Genomic DNA, 18,107 nt, shown 5'->3' on the forward strand with positions numbered 1-18,107 from the left:
GTATAGTCCCTTAGCTGAGATAAAGTAGATGTAACAACAGTACTATGGTTTGTGGCGAGAGAAACTCCTTTAAATGGAGCATTTCTTTAGAGATAAGATCTCTTTCTACGTCACACCCTTCTTGTACTGTACATTAGCCTTACTAAAGATATATGGACTCGGTAGCTTTTGCAGTGAATTATATGGATATTTCAAGCCAAGGTGTTTAAACCGCATGATGAGGTCAGAAAGAGTGATCTCTTAGCTGACATTGTTGATCGCCCTGGAGTTAATCAATACAAATCTGTGGAGAAGCTTCAGCTTTGAAACACTGATTTACATCTGTGCTGCCTGCTATACTATGAGCTTCTTTAAACTAAAGACAACCAAGGAATTGAATTGAAAAGCACCAGAATTCAGTCAAAGGAATAGAATATGGGACTATTTTTGGAGAGGCTAGGCATTGCAAAAAAATACCTTTGAAAAAAACAGACAGCACAGTTTTTTGTTCTCCAGATAGAAGAGGGTTCAGAAATTTTAAAATGTAGCCACCCTCACACTTTTTCTATAAATCTAGAACTAAATGATTTTCTTTTTTTGTAGTCTTCAGGGGGGTAAGCATGCAGTTTAGCATTGATCAAGGAATAATGAAGACAGAGAATGAAACGTTTGAAACCACTTGACTTTCTCGGTTCTGCAGGGGTTTTCCCTGCAGGGCAATTTCGTGCCGGTGATTACAAGCTGGCGCCAGGTTATTGAGGGTTTCCCTTCACTTTTTGGTTGTACAGGACTGGGACATTGGCCTGGGACACTAGTCTGTGTTGTGTGTGTATATTTGACAGGTGTTGATGCAGCTGCAGGTCACTCCACAGCTGTGTACAGTGGCACTCAGGACATCCTTCTCTCAGGGCTTTAACACAACACAGCAGACTTACACAAAATACTTCACCTGGAGCTGGTGACTACAGTATGTCATGACCACTATTGTGGACATGGCAAACAATTATACTAAAGCTTTTTTTTCCCCACTTGTTCATAGTGCACAGGAATATAAAGAGATCAGGGGTGTTTTTAATGTCAGGGGGAAACATTTTCACTGCCTGCTTCGATCCGTTCTTTACAGTCCACTTGAGAGAGAGCACAGGGTTGCAGGGACCTGAAGAATATTGTGATGATGGCTGTGCCTTTGTTTGATGCATTAGGAAGGAACATTTAATTTTCTTTGCTTTTTGTGTATTTTCTTCCAGTATGACAGGCTAAACCTGATAAAAGTAAGGATTTTGCTTTTTTTTAAAAAATATCTTTCATTTGTTACTCCCCTCTCCCTCCCTTGTTTTGTAGATGTTAGAGACTCCCTTATAGAGCTAGAACTGAGAGCACATGCTTCTTCTGCAAACTCAGTTACAAACAGATTATCCAGGTCAATCTGCCTTCACCATGGATCTTCCTTGATTGATTATCCTAATCAATATTATTATCCTCAGTTCATTTTTTTCTGGATCAGGACTGAGATTGCTTTTTACATTCAGATAATCGATTGATCCGACCTCTGAAGAAAAGTGTCTTTTCTTTGCAGTAAATCCAGTGAGAATCTCAATTTTTTACACCAATAATGAAGAATTTTGATAATCCTACTGAATGAGTAGGGGCACGGCCGAGGAGCTAGCGTGCAAAGATGTAGTGTTGCAGATTGTTGTTTTTTTTAATGCTAGACTTTATACATTACTGATCCGGGCCCCCTCTCGCAGCACACTGATGATCTGCTGTGCATGCCTTTCCTCTGCCTGTGGTGTGTCCTGTGTGTTTTCAGGAGTCAGGGGAAAGGGTAATACATGTCAAAAGCAATGCTATCCGATTCACAGAGCAAAGGGGAGACCTGGAATTCAGTTTGCAACTGGATGCATTTCGGGCTCGTCCCAGGACGAGGCCGGTGCACATTCAGTCTGGATTCTCAGAATACTGCTGATAGTTTGCACTTAGGAATTCCCTGTACTGCCTTGCGCTGAAAGAAGCTGTGTTGTGGATGTTCTCCATTGAGATATTTGTCACGCCTGCTGCTACTGACGGAGGAGATATTTGCCACATGGTCCTGATGGTTTTATCAGTGGAGGGTGGTGCAGGAACGTTTGGGGAAACATAATAATACCCTAGGAAATTACACCTAAAGCAAAGCAGGCAAACTCTCGTGCTGCTCAGCTTTGCTTTTGAAAAATCGCCCCCCTGCGGTCGTGTGTTTTTAGTGCTAAAAAAAGGGAACCTGTAGCAGAACAGCGTCCTTTCTGTCACAGGACACGCCTCGAATTCTGAGGATAAGTGGGCCCTGTTGCTGAAAGAGTTTGATTTCAGATATTAACTGTATTAAATCACTCATTCTTACGTCCTGAGGTGAGTGATGGAGCTCGGATTTTACGTGGTCCTGCTTCTGAAAAACATTACTACATCGCAACTGATATCGTCTTCTGTTTTCCAACACTGTCCTGCATTCAGAATGACAGTATGAGTCCTAGTGCAAGGCCTGTCAGGCTGGAGGTGTAAATCCTTTCCAATCACAGCCACACACAGTCATCCTTTAGTCATCCATAAGACATCCTCCTCAAAAATGTGGGACATTGATTACTCCCATTAAAGTATTTGTGCTCAAGTAACGGATAATCTCTTAAGGTTAACCTGGTTCTTAGTGTCTACCTCGTTGTCTGGCACTTAGCCTAGATTAGACTACTGTCTCCCTTTAGCCTCATCTGTTTCACATTGAATTATAACATCTTAAGAACTACAGTACATTAATCAATGCCAAAGCGACCGGCACTCTGTAGTGGCTGGGCAACACGTTTTGTGAGATTCTGTAGCATTAACGTGAGGACATCTCGTCAAAGGCGAAACATCCCAGATTTGCACAGAGACCTTGTGAAGGGTTAGATTTATCACCAGATAATTTCAACACACCCTGCAGTCCTGCCATCCATGATATGAACACATATTTTAGTGTTCAGAGTGCTACATGATATGTGCAGGTGATGGGAGGTCGAACATAGCTACTGGGTGTCACCTTTTGTTAATTGTATTAAGTTCTTCGGTTTCAATTATGCATCAGCTTGACCATTTTGGACCATTCATTCTTAGCTTTCCCTCCTGTTTAAAGTGCTGCACCAGTAATAGATGTTTCAGAGGTGTTATGTTTTGTATGAAATCCTGACTAAACTCCTCATCCTAGGAATGTCCGTTCTGAAGGATGTCACATTTGACTGCTCGGGAGCAAAAGCCCATTTATTCTATCACAAGTACATTTTTGTTTTAGGACTTTTCTGTTCATGTCGTTCATGAGTCAGATTCTTCTGCGTGTATGCAGCATGTGAAACAGATTCAACACACAGTGCACTCTCTCAGTAAACTGATCCTTGTGAAAAAAGATTAAAATACTCCCCCTGGAGGCTGGCAAGGAACACTGCAAGCCGTTTCCCGTTAGAATTACACGTCCCAGCACATGATCGATTTTGTCTTTGTTCAAAGGTACAATTTTCGTAACACACCCTTATAGTAAGTAGGAATAGTACCTTCATTAACACCTAAACTACTGTTCAAATGCAGCTGCATTTGATGTCCTTTAGCTTCGTTTGTATCATTCTGTCTTTCCAGCTACAGTATGATATGGTTCTAGCTTTCCAGACTTTGCCTTATTATTTTTACGTGCTGGTTTGCTCTCCGTACGTCTTGAAAATATTTTAAATAATCATCCGAACTACAGTATGTGTCTTTGAATCTCAATTGCAGTTCTGAAAAGCCTTTTTGTTTTCATTTACATTGATGCAGCAGAGTTTGTTGGGGGTATTTTTTCTTTTATTTGACCAGTTTCCCCAGTCTGCCCTCTGTCACAGTCCAGTCACAAGTACAACCTGGCGTTCACAAATGAAAGCTAAATAACTATTAAGCAAGAGATCACGACACTGTTTACAGAACACAGTGCCCTCTCCTGTGCCGTAAAAGGGGCTGTGCTTAGCCTGAGACACCTGAACTGTTTACCAGTTTATACATGACGTATAAATAACCTCTGAATGCCTTTTTCAGCAGCTCAGACAACCCACCAGTGCTTCTGTGACTCACTGTCTGTTTTTTCTGTTTTTCTCTTTTCTGTTTCCTTGTTCACAGAAAAGCCAGAGCTGGTACAACGTAAGTCACTTTTTTTCTTTCTGTTTAGTTGCCTCGATAAGTGGCGTTCTGCCTTGTGTCTGGAGGTCATTTGTTACAGTACGTGTGGCAGCCAAGCAAACCTGATTCTGCTTTTAAGCTGCAGAGCATGTGGTTTTCTCTGTTTGTATATAAGCGTGGGACTCGTTAAGCCAAAGAAAGGTGCCTGTTGTGTTGTGTGCTTGCTGTTCAGTCTGTCAGAGACCTTGACCGTGTGCTGCACAGGTACGGCTTCACAGTGGAAGAGGGAATGTATATCAGCTTAGTGACTGCTGCACATTGTGTTAAAGCGCCAGGAGATTTCAGTCCGGTTGTGGCCTTTCATCTGACAGTCCAGGGACGTCAGGGCCGAGCAATAGACAGGTTTCTCTTCTAGATTTGCTTATGGCTTGGTATTCAACAGGTTAAATCACCTGATCGCCACTCTGTCCACTCGGCTTTTCGAACAGTGAGCAAGTTTAGTGCTTACGCAAAGGCCAGAGCCACTAGAGAGTATCACTGCCAGTCACAAGTCAGCTGATCCAAACGACACCAAAAGACATGGCATCAGTATCCCAAATTTGTATACTTTATTTGTCGCAAAGCACAGGGGGAGTGAGTAATAAGTGTGTTCTGAGGTGCAATTGGAAAATGTGCTTGAAAAGGAAACCTGAGCTGTTTAAGAAATCTAAGAAGTTAATGATATTATTAGTTTAATCACGGGTTAAAGTACTTAACTGAAAGCTCATATGGAGCATATCCAGCAAGAGTGTGGGTTCTGGTACCAGATTTTGGTTCCCCGGGCCCTGGGCCATGCAAGGTAATTTCTGATACGTGGTAACAGTACTAATGCCTGCAGCTTGTATTAGATACAGTAACCCCGTTTCTCCTGCTCCCTCGTTAATCCTGGAGCCTTGGGCCTGCCACTGTGTTGGATGGCTCAGGGCACCTCTGTGCACAGCACTCCATACTAGCTGCCTGCAGTGGGTCCTTTCACTGTCATACAGGGGGACCACCGCTGACAAATATACATGCAGGCGAAAGGAACGGTAGGTGTGGTATTAAATCAAGACATTGAGCGACCTGGCCAGTGCAAAGTCTTTCCACAGGGTTGAATTAAGTAGACACTGACAAGCAGCACATCACAGTCGCCCCACATGGTTTTTTTCATTTAGAATTGCTGGATTGATTGGAAAGGGGTTCTTACTGCTGTAACTCCGCTGTGTGCTAAAGGGATACTGAGAGGAGCTAAAAGAGAGTTATTGGTGTACAAATGTATCCAGACTTCAGTTGTAATTGATGTTTTCGGCCAATACAGGAGAAAACATCCGTATGCAGTGAACCTGAGTGGCCGCTAGGGGGAGTGCCGAGCCCTAATCTTTTGAAATGTCCTTCCTCGTTTTCTCTGAGGTTTCTGCCTGAAAACCCATACTGAGCAGGATGGGTCTTGTGCCGTCCGTTATTCTGTCTCTTAATTCCACATCTGTGTCAGCAAGTTGTGGATTATAACATTTTCACAGTCATTTGTGTATGAAAACCAATAGACAGCATGTGGCCAGTACTACTGCCATAAGCTCTAGTTCCATGAGAATAGTTTCCAGCTAGAGGAGACCGTTTGGTAGTTGACAGCTTCTTGATTCAAGGATGTCATCCAGGTGTTTCTTGAAGGATGCCGAGGTATGGGCTTTAATTACATAGCTATATGGCTTGTTCCATTCCATACTCCTACAACCCTTTGCGTAAAGAAACCCCACCCTCCCCAAACACCCACATGCTTTTTTAATTTGAAATGCACTTCCACATAGTTTACACTTTCATACTCATAACATATAGCTCATTAAGGTGTTTGCTTAAAATATAATATAATATATAGTATATAAAAATATAATTTTCACTTACTCTTTACTTTTTTTTCTTTTCACTTTACTTGCTTGTAGTGCGACATCTTATTTACACATTTGCACGTGGGCTAGCTCCCTGTCTCACAGATCTCAGACAGCCATCACGAAGAAATACGGATCTTTCACTTCCTCTCTGAACACAGCAGGGCAGACGATTCTCACTTGTGAAAAACTGCACATCTTTGTGTGCTCACCTTTTAGCCAAAACAAGGACCCACAGCGCAGTGAGTCAGCAGTCCAATACAGTGTGCAGCTCTTTGTGTGGTGTGGCTTGTCCTGCACCTGCAGAAATCAGCATGACAAAAGAAAACACAGCTTATGTTGTACAGACTGATATGTGCACAAGTGACTTCCACTGATCACCATTGAGAAAAACGCTGATGCATTCCCTCTAGTTACTGTGTCCCGAGCAGAATGTAACAATAAATATGTACAAAGTGACACCAAGAGATAATTGCTTTTACAGGTGCTACCTAAAAGAATATTTATTTTTAAATGGCAGGAATTAACCCCTGTAAACAATTCTAAATTATGTTGGGTCTTTTAATGTGATCGGAGTGTTATCTTGTGAAGCAATGCCTTTATTTGGTGACTCATAACATTGAACTTTTAAATACTGTGGGCAAGGTCTGTCTTGTGGTGTCGAATGCATTTCAGAATAAGCAGAAATAGAACCAGATTTATGTTCTCATCGAATGTGTTTGTTTTCATCGAATGTGAATTTGTGTTTTTCAAGAAGGGCTCCATGTAGTATGGAATTGCAAGACAAGAGGAATGAAGGTGGATAACTCTGGAGGATAGAAATGCTGATTTTCTTAATCATGCTAAGTAAACCGCACAGGATGGTTAGATTGATACAGTCTGTATGATTTTGACCCAGAAGGAGGGAGTGTGGATGTGTTTCTTAGCTGGCAGTAGCTCAGGGATCTCAAGCCCAGGTTCTTGCACCCAGTTCAGCGCCCTGTGTAAACGATGCCCTTGTGTAGCACTCGCCCCCGCCCTCTTGACTGCAGCCTTCCTGCCTGGTGCCCTGCCAGTCAGAACGCAGTCTCGTGTCGCTGTGTGTAGGCACCGCCGCGTCTCCGGGCTGGAATCTTCCCGGGAGGAGCCCTCGGCCCCGTCCGGGGGCATTGCGTCCAAAAATCTGGAGAATAATGTGTCTGCTTTTGCAGTCGGGCGTCTCGTCTGTTTTTTTTTTTTTGGGGGGAGGGGGGGGTTACTTGCTGTGTTGCTTTCCATTTATTACTTTTTTTTTTATTCTTTTCCCATGTGCTTCGTCTGTGTGTTTCCAGCATGAAAGACAGCACATCATGAGAGTAAGCATGACCCGTACTCTTCACGCCTTCGATTCTCGTGCTTGTCCCCGGGCCTGGTGCCCCTGGGGCTCTCCAACAACACCTTGTTTCCACCTGGCTCCCGCTGCCCACACTGTCACCCACTTCGATCCTAGAATGAACCCGCACGCGCTCATGGGAGCAGTTTTAAATGTTTTGCATTCGACCAAAAAAGTCATCGTCTGCCAAAATAGACGCCATGAATTCATTAGCACGATTTGCCCAAACAGAGCTGCAATAGCAAACCCTGTTATTATTTTTCAACACATCTCACACCAGAAGCAAGGGCTTCACAGTTTTACCAGCAACTGCAACTGAACTTAGGTCTCCCGGTGCGGGAGAATTCGTTTGTTGGGAGGGATTTGATGAGAATGGAGCACGTTTGCGACACTCTTCCTCAAGCAGGTGGCAACAAGGTAACCCCGGCCTTGTTCCCAGTTTTCCTTGCTGTCCTCGAACCCGTGTTATTGCGCCAGGTAGTAGCTGTGAATCGGCACAGTTATGCTCGCCTCCAGATCCCTTCAGACCTGAGCACTGTGTGCTTCATGCTCACACTGCGTTCCGGGAAGCGCTCTGTGTTCTGTGACAGTCTTGTGTCTGTCAGGTATAAGTCTGCTCTGTGCTCAGTCTTCTTGCACCTCTTCTGTAGGACACTTGCAGTGCAGATCGATTTACAGGAGAGGGCTTGTGCCACCTTCTTTAACTGCATCACTGTAAAATGTAAAAATCACAGAATAGAAATGACCAGTGGTGTGTCAGAGGTTCCCACAGGAAAAAGCAACTTTCCAAATTTCCAGGGAAAAATACTGTACAGTTTCAGGAACTCGTTGTCTATGAGCCTCACACTTGCACTAATTGACGTATAAAAATCAATTAAATTGCTCAGCGCCCCCTTCATTTTATTAGCATATTTATAGTTAGGAAATACATGAAAATGAGACCAGAGTTAATTAGAAGAAAGTGCAAGAACTGGAAGATTAGATAACAGTGTGATATTGAAGTGCATTTTTACCCCCAGCTTGCAGCTAAAGTAGAAGCAATCTTATGAAGTAAGAATGTCACCTGGATTCTCCTTGTTTACTGTATGCCAGTCTTTCTTCTCAGAGTTTTAAGACACCGATGGCAGTTCTTGTTAAGCATATATACCGTACTGTACCTGGTGCAGTTTTGTGGCTTTTTATTCATGTATTGCTCTTAGTCTAACACTGTGCACCCTCATTCTGTTGTTCTACACTTGTCAGTGTAGTTTTTATAGTGGCATCGCATTCTTATGTACAACCCAGCTAGATAAAGCACCTTACAGTACAGTCTTGTTGTTTTTAGCCCATGACAAACTCTTACTCCTTTTTTATTCTGTCACTGCACTGCTGTAGGGTGTTGGTGTGAAAAAGGATTTTCCGACTCTGGTCCTGGTCTAGGGCGGGGGGGAATGGGACAGTGTAGCTGCAGGTTTTCAATCCAGCTGGGCTCTTAACGACCTGAGTAATGACCTGGCTTAGTGAGACCAAAAGCAGCAGCAGCCTCACTGGCACTCCAGGAGCACGATTGGAAACCCATGGTGTAAAACTACAGTTTTGCAGCACGGCCCCCCCAGCAGAAAACCGGTGTCCTTCGAGCACATTAGTGTCGAGATGTGCTATTGCACTTTCGAAACTCGTGAGGCTTGTCAGCTGCACGTTCGCTCTCGGCCTGATAAGCCTGTACCAAGTACAAAGGATCCGTTGTTCGAGAGGATTTATAGAAGTCAGAGTCTCGCTGTTACTTTAACATCGGCTACTGTACACCGACACTGGTGCCCTGGCTCCGGGTCTGGCGCGAGGAGTTCGGTTTGCTTCATGGCGGGCCCGGGGCAGGAATCCCAAGTTTCATTCTTGCAAATTTCGTTATTTCATCCGTGCTAAGGAACCACCTGTTTAATGAAAATTTCCCGAGGAAGCCAGACTGCATGCAGAAGTGGGTGCCCCCATCTGAAAATCTGTAGCAAGTGCACAAAGTATTTTTAAAGCATAGCAATACAGTACAACTCGCTTGCCATGTGTGTTTTATTTCAAAATTTAAGATGAGTGTAAACCTGTTTAAAGAAGCTTTGTGGTATGTCTGAATATTATTCCTCCATAGGCTGGAGAGCTTAATGTGTAAGAAAAACAGGAAAATCACGTTGCTTTTCTGGGCATTCTCTCCAGACAGAATGTAGAATCACCACAGAATGACAGAGGCTGGACAGCGCTTTATCAATGTAACTGCGGCTTGTAGCTTTACAGTAAATAACTGCACATTCTGTACTGTATTTCCTCCCTGTGTAAATAGCTGGGTACGTCCTATGCAGTATTTAAAATACTGCTGCACCTCAGGCAGTCGGAAGCAGTCTGTCCGCACAGAGCAATGATGAACTTCCATGGCAATGATGTCGCCCTGATTAAAACACAACCGTCCAATGAGTTCTGAGCTAGTACCACTCTGCTCCGGCTGCCTGCATCTCTGACAGAGGTTTAAGTGCAGTTTGATTGTCTTTTCTGCTGCTGCTGTCCTTTCAGTTTTCCCTCCTAGTAGTCCCCTTGGATATATTGTGATGAAGGCAGGGTAAATGCAAAAAGGGTTAAAAGGGTTAAAAGACACGAAGATTGTCTAGAACAATGTCTACAGGAAGGAAAATGCGTGAACAAACTCATGGGAGAACAAGTACCACAAGTGCCCACTGTAAGGACTCTCCTCGGGAGATGAGTTGTTATTTTTTAGGGTTTGTGTCAAAAATGGTATGAATATAGTACAACAATAAATTAGGCTACCTCTGAGCTGAATATGAACAGAACTAGTGCCCTGGAAAATTCTCAGTGTCATAGAAATCACCTACAGTGAAAAAATTGTTTATTTTTGTAGTCCCTTCTTCCTCATATCCCTTGTTTAATTCAGCCATTTGATTTGACGGTCGTATTTCATAACACTCCATCAAATTATTTTGTTTAAAGGCAACGGGGAGTTGTCTAGATACTGCTGGTCTAGTCTTAACCGGAGTCTTGCTCTGATGAAATCCAGTGGTGCTGTTCAGGGGCATTGACATGACCTTGACAACTCACTGTGATTTTTTTCCTGAAACGGGCGGAGGCTATAATTCAAAAGCTCTCCGGCAAAAGATGGGTTTTATTGCAAATGTCTTATTTTTTGTAGACCTGATGTTGCTGGTGACAGCATCTCCACCTGCCTGCAAGTGAAATCACCGATTTCCTTTGGTCCTTTTTGTGTTTCTGTGGGAGGCCCATGTTCATTCGAATCGGTCTCCTTGCACATTTGCCTTTCCTTTGAAGTTTAAAAAAAAACATGAAACAGTGTTGGAAATTGTGGCCTAGTATGCCAGCTATACGATACTATGCCAACACGGTGTTTTTGTTCCATGCTTAGTGTGTAGCTGTGCTCTGTTTCTCCACTTTGAGGACACGGTGTCAGGAGTGAGAAAGTTTTGTAATAGCGCCGGGAGAGGCTTCGCGCCGTGGAAGCTGTGCTGCTCTCACTTTTTTGGAACGGAAACAGATCTGGGCGAGAGGGGAATGTTTCGCAGAGGCCAGTGAATCACCGCAGTGGCATGAGTCAGGCTGTGCCTGCGTTCCTCCTCCCCACATTCCCGGAGAGAGGTCATTCACCCCTCTGGCAGCGAGAGGGAGGAGGGGGGGTGTTCACTCTGAGCCCTGCTTGCAGGGGAAAGGTCTGTCACACAGGAGCATCCCGAAACACAAGGAGATTCACTTCGGCAGCAGCTGCCATCACCCGTGGCTGCGCACTTAGCGGGGTGTATACCGTATATTGCCTGGGAGTCTGACGATCTCAGCGCAGCGCTTTATTGTAAAACCGAAGGACCCATTTTTAAACAGGGGTGTTTGCTGAGCCTCACAAAGGAAAAGCACGCATTAAGTCGCAGACAAACAGTTCGGCCTCAGACGGAGACTTTCGAGAATCAGGAATAAATGCTGATTCTTTTTATTCCGTTCTGTAAAGCTTCCGAACATGCTGTCCCTCACTCATCGGGTCTCTCTCCGGTCCTCCGTTTGTCCTTGACCACAATAAAATGGTCACGGGGCGGCTGGCTGGCCTGAGTGATGGGCACTTTCAGCTCCAGGACTAGTGATTGTTCTGGCTCTGCGGCGACGGGCTCCCTTGACTGTGTAATCTGCCGAGCCCTGAAAAGGGAGGTGAAAGTTATAGGAACGGTGTTTGTTGTTTAAATGTACAGTACCTCGCAGACAAGGTACACATTTCTGTTCTCCCATGTGCCACTGTACGTCTCTTGTCATTTCAGGTTAGGGAGAAGTGAGAAGGGCTTGGCCGACTAAAAGCATACAAGCGTGTAACTCATTTCAGGGGCTTTATTGCCGCATAGATGCTCAGTGAAGTAAGCGCACTGCCTTGCAGGCCGCCTATCGGGTGGGCAGGGTGGGAGAGGCATCTGCGCTTTGTCGAGTCTCACAGCCGATCCCTTCGGCCAAGAGCTCCGCTCTGCTGAGCGCTCGTCTCGCCCATCTGCTTCTCATTTAGCAGCGCGGCCCTGGAGCCGTGCCTGGAGGTGGGTGCGGGAGGTGCGTTTCTGAGTGAAACTAGAGCCCCCCCCCCCACCGCCCTGTTTCTCCACCCAACCCAGTTTCCCTCCCTCCCTCCCTCCCACCCACGGAGCGCAGTGAAACTCCTCGGGAGCTGCTTTCTAAGGAGCTCTCGGCTGTCGGCGAGGCAGCGGTCGGGTGTGTTCTAGGAGCTTGCTGGCACCTGCAGGTCACTCCCCGGCGGGGTACCAGTCACTGCCAGCTCTCAGTGTTTGCCTTGTGGTTAACGTTTAACCCGCGCCGCCGGTGAGACTTCCTCTGTGCACCGGGCGGCGAGGCAGAGGGCTTCCCTCTTCTGACACTCTTCCAGAGCTTTCACAAGAGGACCGCTGTGCCCGTAGCTTGGGGCGCCCGCGCACGTGTGTGACTTCTTTAGGGGTTTACCTTGACGTTTTTTTTAAAGCGAAATATCCCGATTGCTTCGTTTCAAAGGGATATGTTTATCCACTGAACCAAAGAAAGTTCTCTCTTCGTCAGCAAGCTCTCCGACAGCTGTCCAAGTCGGAGTTTGGTCGATCCCACTGATGCTGAAGAGAAAGAGGGGTGTCATGACTACGGAAAAGCATTGAAGACATTAAAACCCAGCCAGGACATTTCATCCTGGTGCGTATCTTTGGTGCACCAAGTTGTATCGTTCCAGATTTTCCTTTGGACTTTTATTTGGATCAAAACTTTGGTCACACAGTTTAACCGGAAGGATGTCCTTCACTCATTTTGGCTTGTCCACGTGTGGATGAAGCAGAAGAGCATCTGATTGTCGAGAAAAGCTGTTAATCTGAAGATGATTTCACGTCTGCAGCATCTTGGAAAAAGCAGCAGAGACTGAGTGCTGTTTCTGCCAAACTCACTCACTGTTTTGGGTCACCAGGATTGGCTACAGGAGGAGAGTTTTTTTATCATACTCTAGAAGCTTTTGAAAATGGTCAATTTCCCATCTGCGACATCAGCTGCTTCCGTTTCTTCACTTCTGTACCACAGTCGCCCCTGCTCTCGTCCGTACTGACGTTCTCAGTTAAGCCATCCTGTGCCACACAGCTGGACGGAAAAGCATCTTTCCCCAAAGGCAGACCACAGCAGTTGGGTAGGAGAGGAATCGTGCTGGGGCGAGAAGATTTTAATCGTGGAAAAGTTTCACAATGCGCCCTGGGGCTTCTGTTTGCCTAGTAACTGGATCGCTGCTTTCTTAGTTGAAAATAAAAATAAAAACTGGAGTTAAAAAGCTACATGTTTCCAGGAACGTTCTATTTTTGAACATCACAGATTACGTCTTGTTTTGCTCCTTTGTTTAGCCCCATAAACTGTGGACTGACTTCAACAGTGGAATAGCGAGGGGCGATGGTGCTTATTTATTCCTACACAGAGAGTGGTAGCTGATTTGTTTGCTAATAATTCTTCTCAGATCTGCTGTAGCATCGTGTGTCAAAAAGGACTCTGCTATAACCCGAGTCTGCGTGTTTTCTGGCCGTTCTGGCAGTGTGAGCTATTCGTTGAGGAAGTCTGGTTGCGATTCAGGTCCAGCTGGCTTCACTCTGTTTCCCTAACGCTGCAGGGGCGTGCTGGTCACAGACTCAAGAAACAGCACGTGAGAGAGTGAAGTAAGAAAAACAGTACCTCCCAGCTTAGGGTCACTGTTACTATAGGGCATCAGTTATACAGAGAACTGTGACAGCTTTATATCTAAGTCATGTGCTTGAAATCGGCTGGGTTCAGTGGCTGGAGCATGGGGGTGAGATGGATTTGAAGAGTTCCAAGCTAAGGAGCGATCACTTGGAATGTTAAAAGAAAACTATCAGAAGCTTCTCAGTGTGCGTCGTCCTTGCAGCCTACTGTACATGCTTGTGATGTGCTAGACTGACACAGACGTTCTCCTGGGTGCTGTAAATGACTTTGGCGATTTGAAAAATCAGAAACGACAGCTTCCGGGGGGGTTCCGGCGCCGCCTCGCTCAGCGTGACCCTCTGGCGGATCTGGTTCGGGCTGCGGGCGTGATAAAAGGCTGCCCCTTCCTCCGGTATGGAGGCTGTGCCGGACTCTGTCTCCGACTGGGAAGCACTGCTGGAGGCGGAGAAAGTCCAGATGCGCTGGTACTGCCAGAGCTTCACCCCGACTCCAGGGGAAGAGGACGGGCCCGATTGGGCCAACCAGGACACCCAGGGCTTGGAGGACATCCCCGCTGTAAGTGTGTGGCCACCACCCAGGCTGTGTCCTCCTGGGACCTCCCATTACTGCCACACCGATGGCCGGCCTGGTGTGTTCCTGTTTGCACTGTGTGTTTCAATAGCGAGGTTCTGGATAAGCTTCTTGTACAGAGATGCAGTGTTGTTAGGGAAATCTCTGAGCAAGTATCCATCCATACTTATATCTTCAGTGAGATTAATATGTCCCACAGGTGTTCAGGCCTAACTACAGTAAGTGATTTCATGAGAGGTCACATGCTTGCATGATAGTGTTCTGTGTTTGAGATACAGTGCTACGTAGCAAGACGATTGTTAGGTGTTTTAAAGTGAGTAAGTGGTTCGCCCTGGTCCTCTATACTGTGTTGTTTTACTTTAAAGAAATAGACCATGATATGTAGATGAAAGAATGACCTTCTCCCGAGTTTGAAAGAAAGAGAAAAATAGTTTTTGCACCGTTAATATATGCTGGAAGTTTGCAACAGCGAAAACAATAACTGTATTCACCTACAGTATGTAAGCAACTTTACACATGCAAATAGGTGTGGAACATTTGTATCATGTTTGTTTTAAGAGTTTCTTTGAATTATACTCTTGTGAGAGGATTTGCAGACTGATGAACATTTGAAAAAATGCATAATCTCATTAGGAACTACTTTTAGTATAGGAACACAGATTTTAAAAAGCGTCTTTTGAGTAAAATGAAAACTTGTAACTGAAGGGGAGGTCTGTCTTTAGTTACTGCGTTGGCAAACATGGCTTCCTACAGCTGTTTTTCTTCAAAGACTGAGCAGCTGTTCAAAATGTTTTGAACATTAACAAATTCTCAGAAAAACTCACTTCCTTTTTTAAACAGGATTATGATGCGCAGTATGTCGAGGACAGGAAAGTCAAACCCTGAATAGCAAGAGAATAGCTAGGTCTTTCATGTGGAAGAATTCAGTTTTTCTGTTCAGGAGGTGTCAGGCGTCCACAAGCTCCGCTTAACCACAGAGATAAACTGGCAGTGTCCTATACCCACATCCTGTTCATTCCAATTATTTGAGCTGTGCAAGGAGATAAACCACATTACCTAGAATTAAAAAAAAACATATATAGATATACATACATATAAAACAGATAAGCTAAGATACTTAATTACTTCATGGCCACCATGGAGAAGGTGGTGATGCGAATGAACAATAATCCTTAATGAGATAAACGAAGATAAAGGAGATAGACATGGCAATTTGTTTTTAAAACTTTTATTATTACTGTAAAGAAACGGTTGCTTGAGTAGTTGGACATCTTGTCTTGGAAAGTCCTATATTGGTGTTAAAAAATAAGCTATTTAAAGTATACTGTATAGAGAGAGAATTAATAACCTGCTTGGTCACTCCCACTCTGGAGCTCCTGGGATCAGAGAGCACTCCAGGACCCACAGATTGTTTACAGTCGTCTGAGTTGAGCATTTCATTTTTTTTTGCAAAACATTTTCTAGGACAAGAGTGAGGAGAGGCTCATTCCAGGAAATGTGTGTTAAAAGTTTGTTGGGCACAAGGTTTGTTTGTGTCTTGTTTATCGAGAGGGCCTGTCCCTGAGGGAGGGACACAGCCCGCGTCCTGCTGGAGTCCTTCAGTGTGTCAAAGGTGCCGAGTTAAACAAGCATGAGGAGGGTCGCCTGCAAACTTCACCCTCGGGAGCCAGGACTCGAATAGTATCCTAGGCACAGCCCTTTTCTTTTTGAGATACTGCGTAGATACAGTGACTAACCTCGGCAAGGCATTCCCCAGGCTTCCACATGAATCCAAGAATTCATGAGTGGCTCTTGATCTAGTGATCTAAAACCCAGATGAGCACCGGTAAGCACCGGCACATTCCCGTGCTTCCAGAAAAATCAGAAAGTGATCCCTGTAGGATTTCATTGTATGGTGCTGCAAGGAGAACTTTGTGAGTCTCTCACTGTTTTTTTTTTCCCCCCATTTTGTTTTGTGTGTTTTTATTTGTAGGTGTTGAGCCCCACATACAAACAGCGCAATGAAGATTTCAGGAAGCTCTTCAAGCAACTGCCCGATACTGAGCGGCTCATTGTGGGTGAGGAGCTGTTACACCCTGACAGGCTCAGGGGAGTTTTTGTCACGATTCGTGAGATTGTCGTTAAGTTGTATTGCCTGCAGTACTGTACTGTACAGTATATCCTGTGCACTGAGGAAGCACAAGCTTTAAACAAAAAGCTCTATGAATTTATGTGGTGAACCTTTCAGTCCTGTCATTACATACATAAATTTATAGGACCAAGTAAAGGTTTATTCTATGCTGAAAAGAGAAGAAAGTAAGCACAACGTTTCGACTATGGGGCCTTCTTCGGGTATTGACACCTGAAGAAGGCTCCACAGCCGAAATGTTGTGTTTCCTTTCTTCTATTTTCAGCATGGAATAAACCTGTACTTGTTCCTTTGCAGCCTGTGCATGCTGATGCAGCTGCCTACTTGAACTAAATGTATTTCTATTCTGTAAGCAGCTTTAGGGAGTTTCCTCCTCTTGGTTTATCTAAGCTTATTGTTTAATTTGGGTGCTGGCTGGGTTTGGGCTTTATTAGAGGGTGGACTAACAAGTCTTCGAACAGATCGCTCTCTCTCAAAGACTCAAACTGTAGAAGATTGATTGACAGTACACAGAGACTGTGTGGAATGCAGTGAGTGCGTTCTACACTGCTGGAGTTGAGAGAAGTCCATGTTGAGACATTAAGACATGTTAATGCATCATAACTCGTTAAACTCCATCTGTTTTTGAGATAAAAGCCATTTGAGCCCTGACTGCACCTGAATCGGGATTTTTTGAATTGGGCAGTTTGTGCACGTTCTGTGAGATCCGGCAGTATGAGGTGGGAGAGAGCTGTCTGTTGTTCGGGTTAGACATCTGACCTGGCCTGGGGATTGACTAGTAACGACCTTTCACCTCTGCTGGCAGATTACTCGTGTGCCCTGCAAAGGGATATCCTCCTTCAGGGCCGGCTCTACCTCTCCGAAAACTGGATATGTTTCTATAGCAACATCTTCAGATGGGAAACACTGGTATGGATCCTGGTTTCTGGAACTTTCTCTTTCCTTTCCTGTGTTGTGTGGCGGTGTAGTCGCTCTAAAACTGTGGCTCTGGCTCCTTCAAGAGAACGCTCTGCAGCTTTGAAATCGCGAGCCTGTCGGAAACAGGAACTGCATTGCCAGGTTTTAAAAAGTGAGCATGATAAGGAAGTTCACTTATACAGGCCAAAGTGCATTGAAACACAGCGCAGGCTCTCCCCCTCATTCCAATTTGGAGTTCCTGAAGGTCCTTGCTTCAGGACACACACTATATCTGTGAGTCACAGTTTTAAAGAGCTGAATTCTGGGGGTCTCAGCACTTTCTCCAAGCTCTTCCCACTGCGCTGCGGTGTGGGTAACAGTGCGCTGCTCTGCAGAGCAAACAATCGCTGTGGTGTCATGGGGCTAAAATAGCCCAGTTCAGTGAAGCTTCCTTCCCTGATCGCCAGCCTGGACACTCGGGGTCACAGCTGGAAATAACTCCCACGCCTGCACTTCCAGCCGCGTTCGAGTTCCGTTGAAGAGGCGGAATACCCGCTTCCTTCATATCGCCTTCTTCCATGCTGTAATCATCTCATTGTTGTTGTCGCACAATTGAAAGTCTCATCCGCACGTGCTCGAAATTGTTGTGTTTTTCTCATTCTATTAAAAACCGAGGCTGCGGTCCGGAGGTGCCAGGGCTGCTAGGTGGAGCCCTGTTCCCCTCACTGTCCCCTCTGCTCTCTTCCAACCCCCCCCCCCCCCAGCTGACCGTCAGGCTGAAGGACATCTGCTCCATGACCAAGGAGAAGACCGCGCGCCTCATTCCCAATGCTATCCAGGTTTGCACTGACACTGAAAAGGTAGGCGCTCCCCTGCGGCGGCTGCTCTGGTTCTGTAGGGTCCGATCGCACAGAAACTCACTGGCGCCTGC

At 45.3% G+C, this 18,107-nt stretch overlaps 1 protein-coding gene across 15 annotated transcripts in view; it reads left to right on the top strand.

Moving 5' to 3' along the window:
• Window positions 1-18,107, top strand: part of gramd1ba (GRAM domain containing 1Ba) — a 188,273-nt gene that overhangs the window by 151,452 nt on the left and 18,714 nt on the right. For 8 of the 15 annotated variants that reach the window (XM_069182761.1, XM_069182753.1, XM_069182765.1 and 5 more), the window contains 6 exons: window positions 1,227-1,250; window positions 4,123-4,143; window positions 7,334-7,357; window positions 16,124-16,208; window positions 17,085-17,188; window positions 17,941-18,036. In XM_069182761.1, the coding sequence (XP_069038862.1) occupies window positions 1,227-1,250; window positions 4,123-4,143; window positions 7,334-7,357; window positions 16,124-16,208; window positions 17,085-17,188; window positions 17,941-18,036 (354 nt within the window). The remainder of the gene's footprint in view (window positions 1-1,226; window positions 1,251-4,122; window positions 4,144-7,333; window positions 7,358-16,123; window positions 16,209-17,084; window positions 17,189-17,940; window positions 18,037-18,107) is intronic. The other 7 variants (XM_069182757.1, XM_069182758.1, XM_069182760.1 and 4 more) reach the window with 4 other exon arrangements.

Source organism: Lepisosteus oculatus, chromosome 23 (assembly GCF_040954835.1).
Source record: "Lepisosteus oculatus isolate fLepOcu1 chromosome 23, fLepOcu1.hap2, whole genome shotgun sequence".
NCBI lineage: Eukaryota > Metazoa > Chordata > Actinopteri > Semionotiformes > Lepisosteidae > Lepisosteus > Lepisosteus oculatus.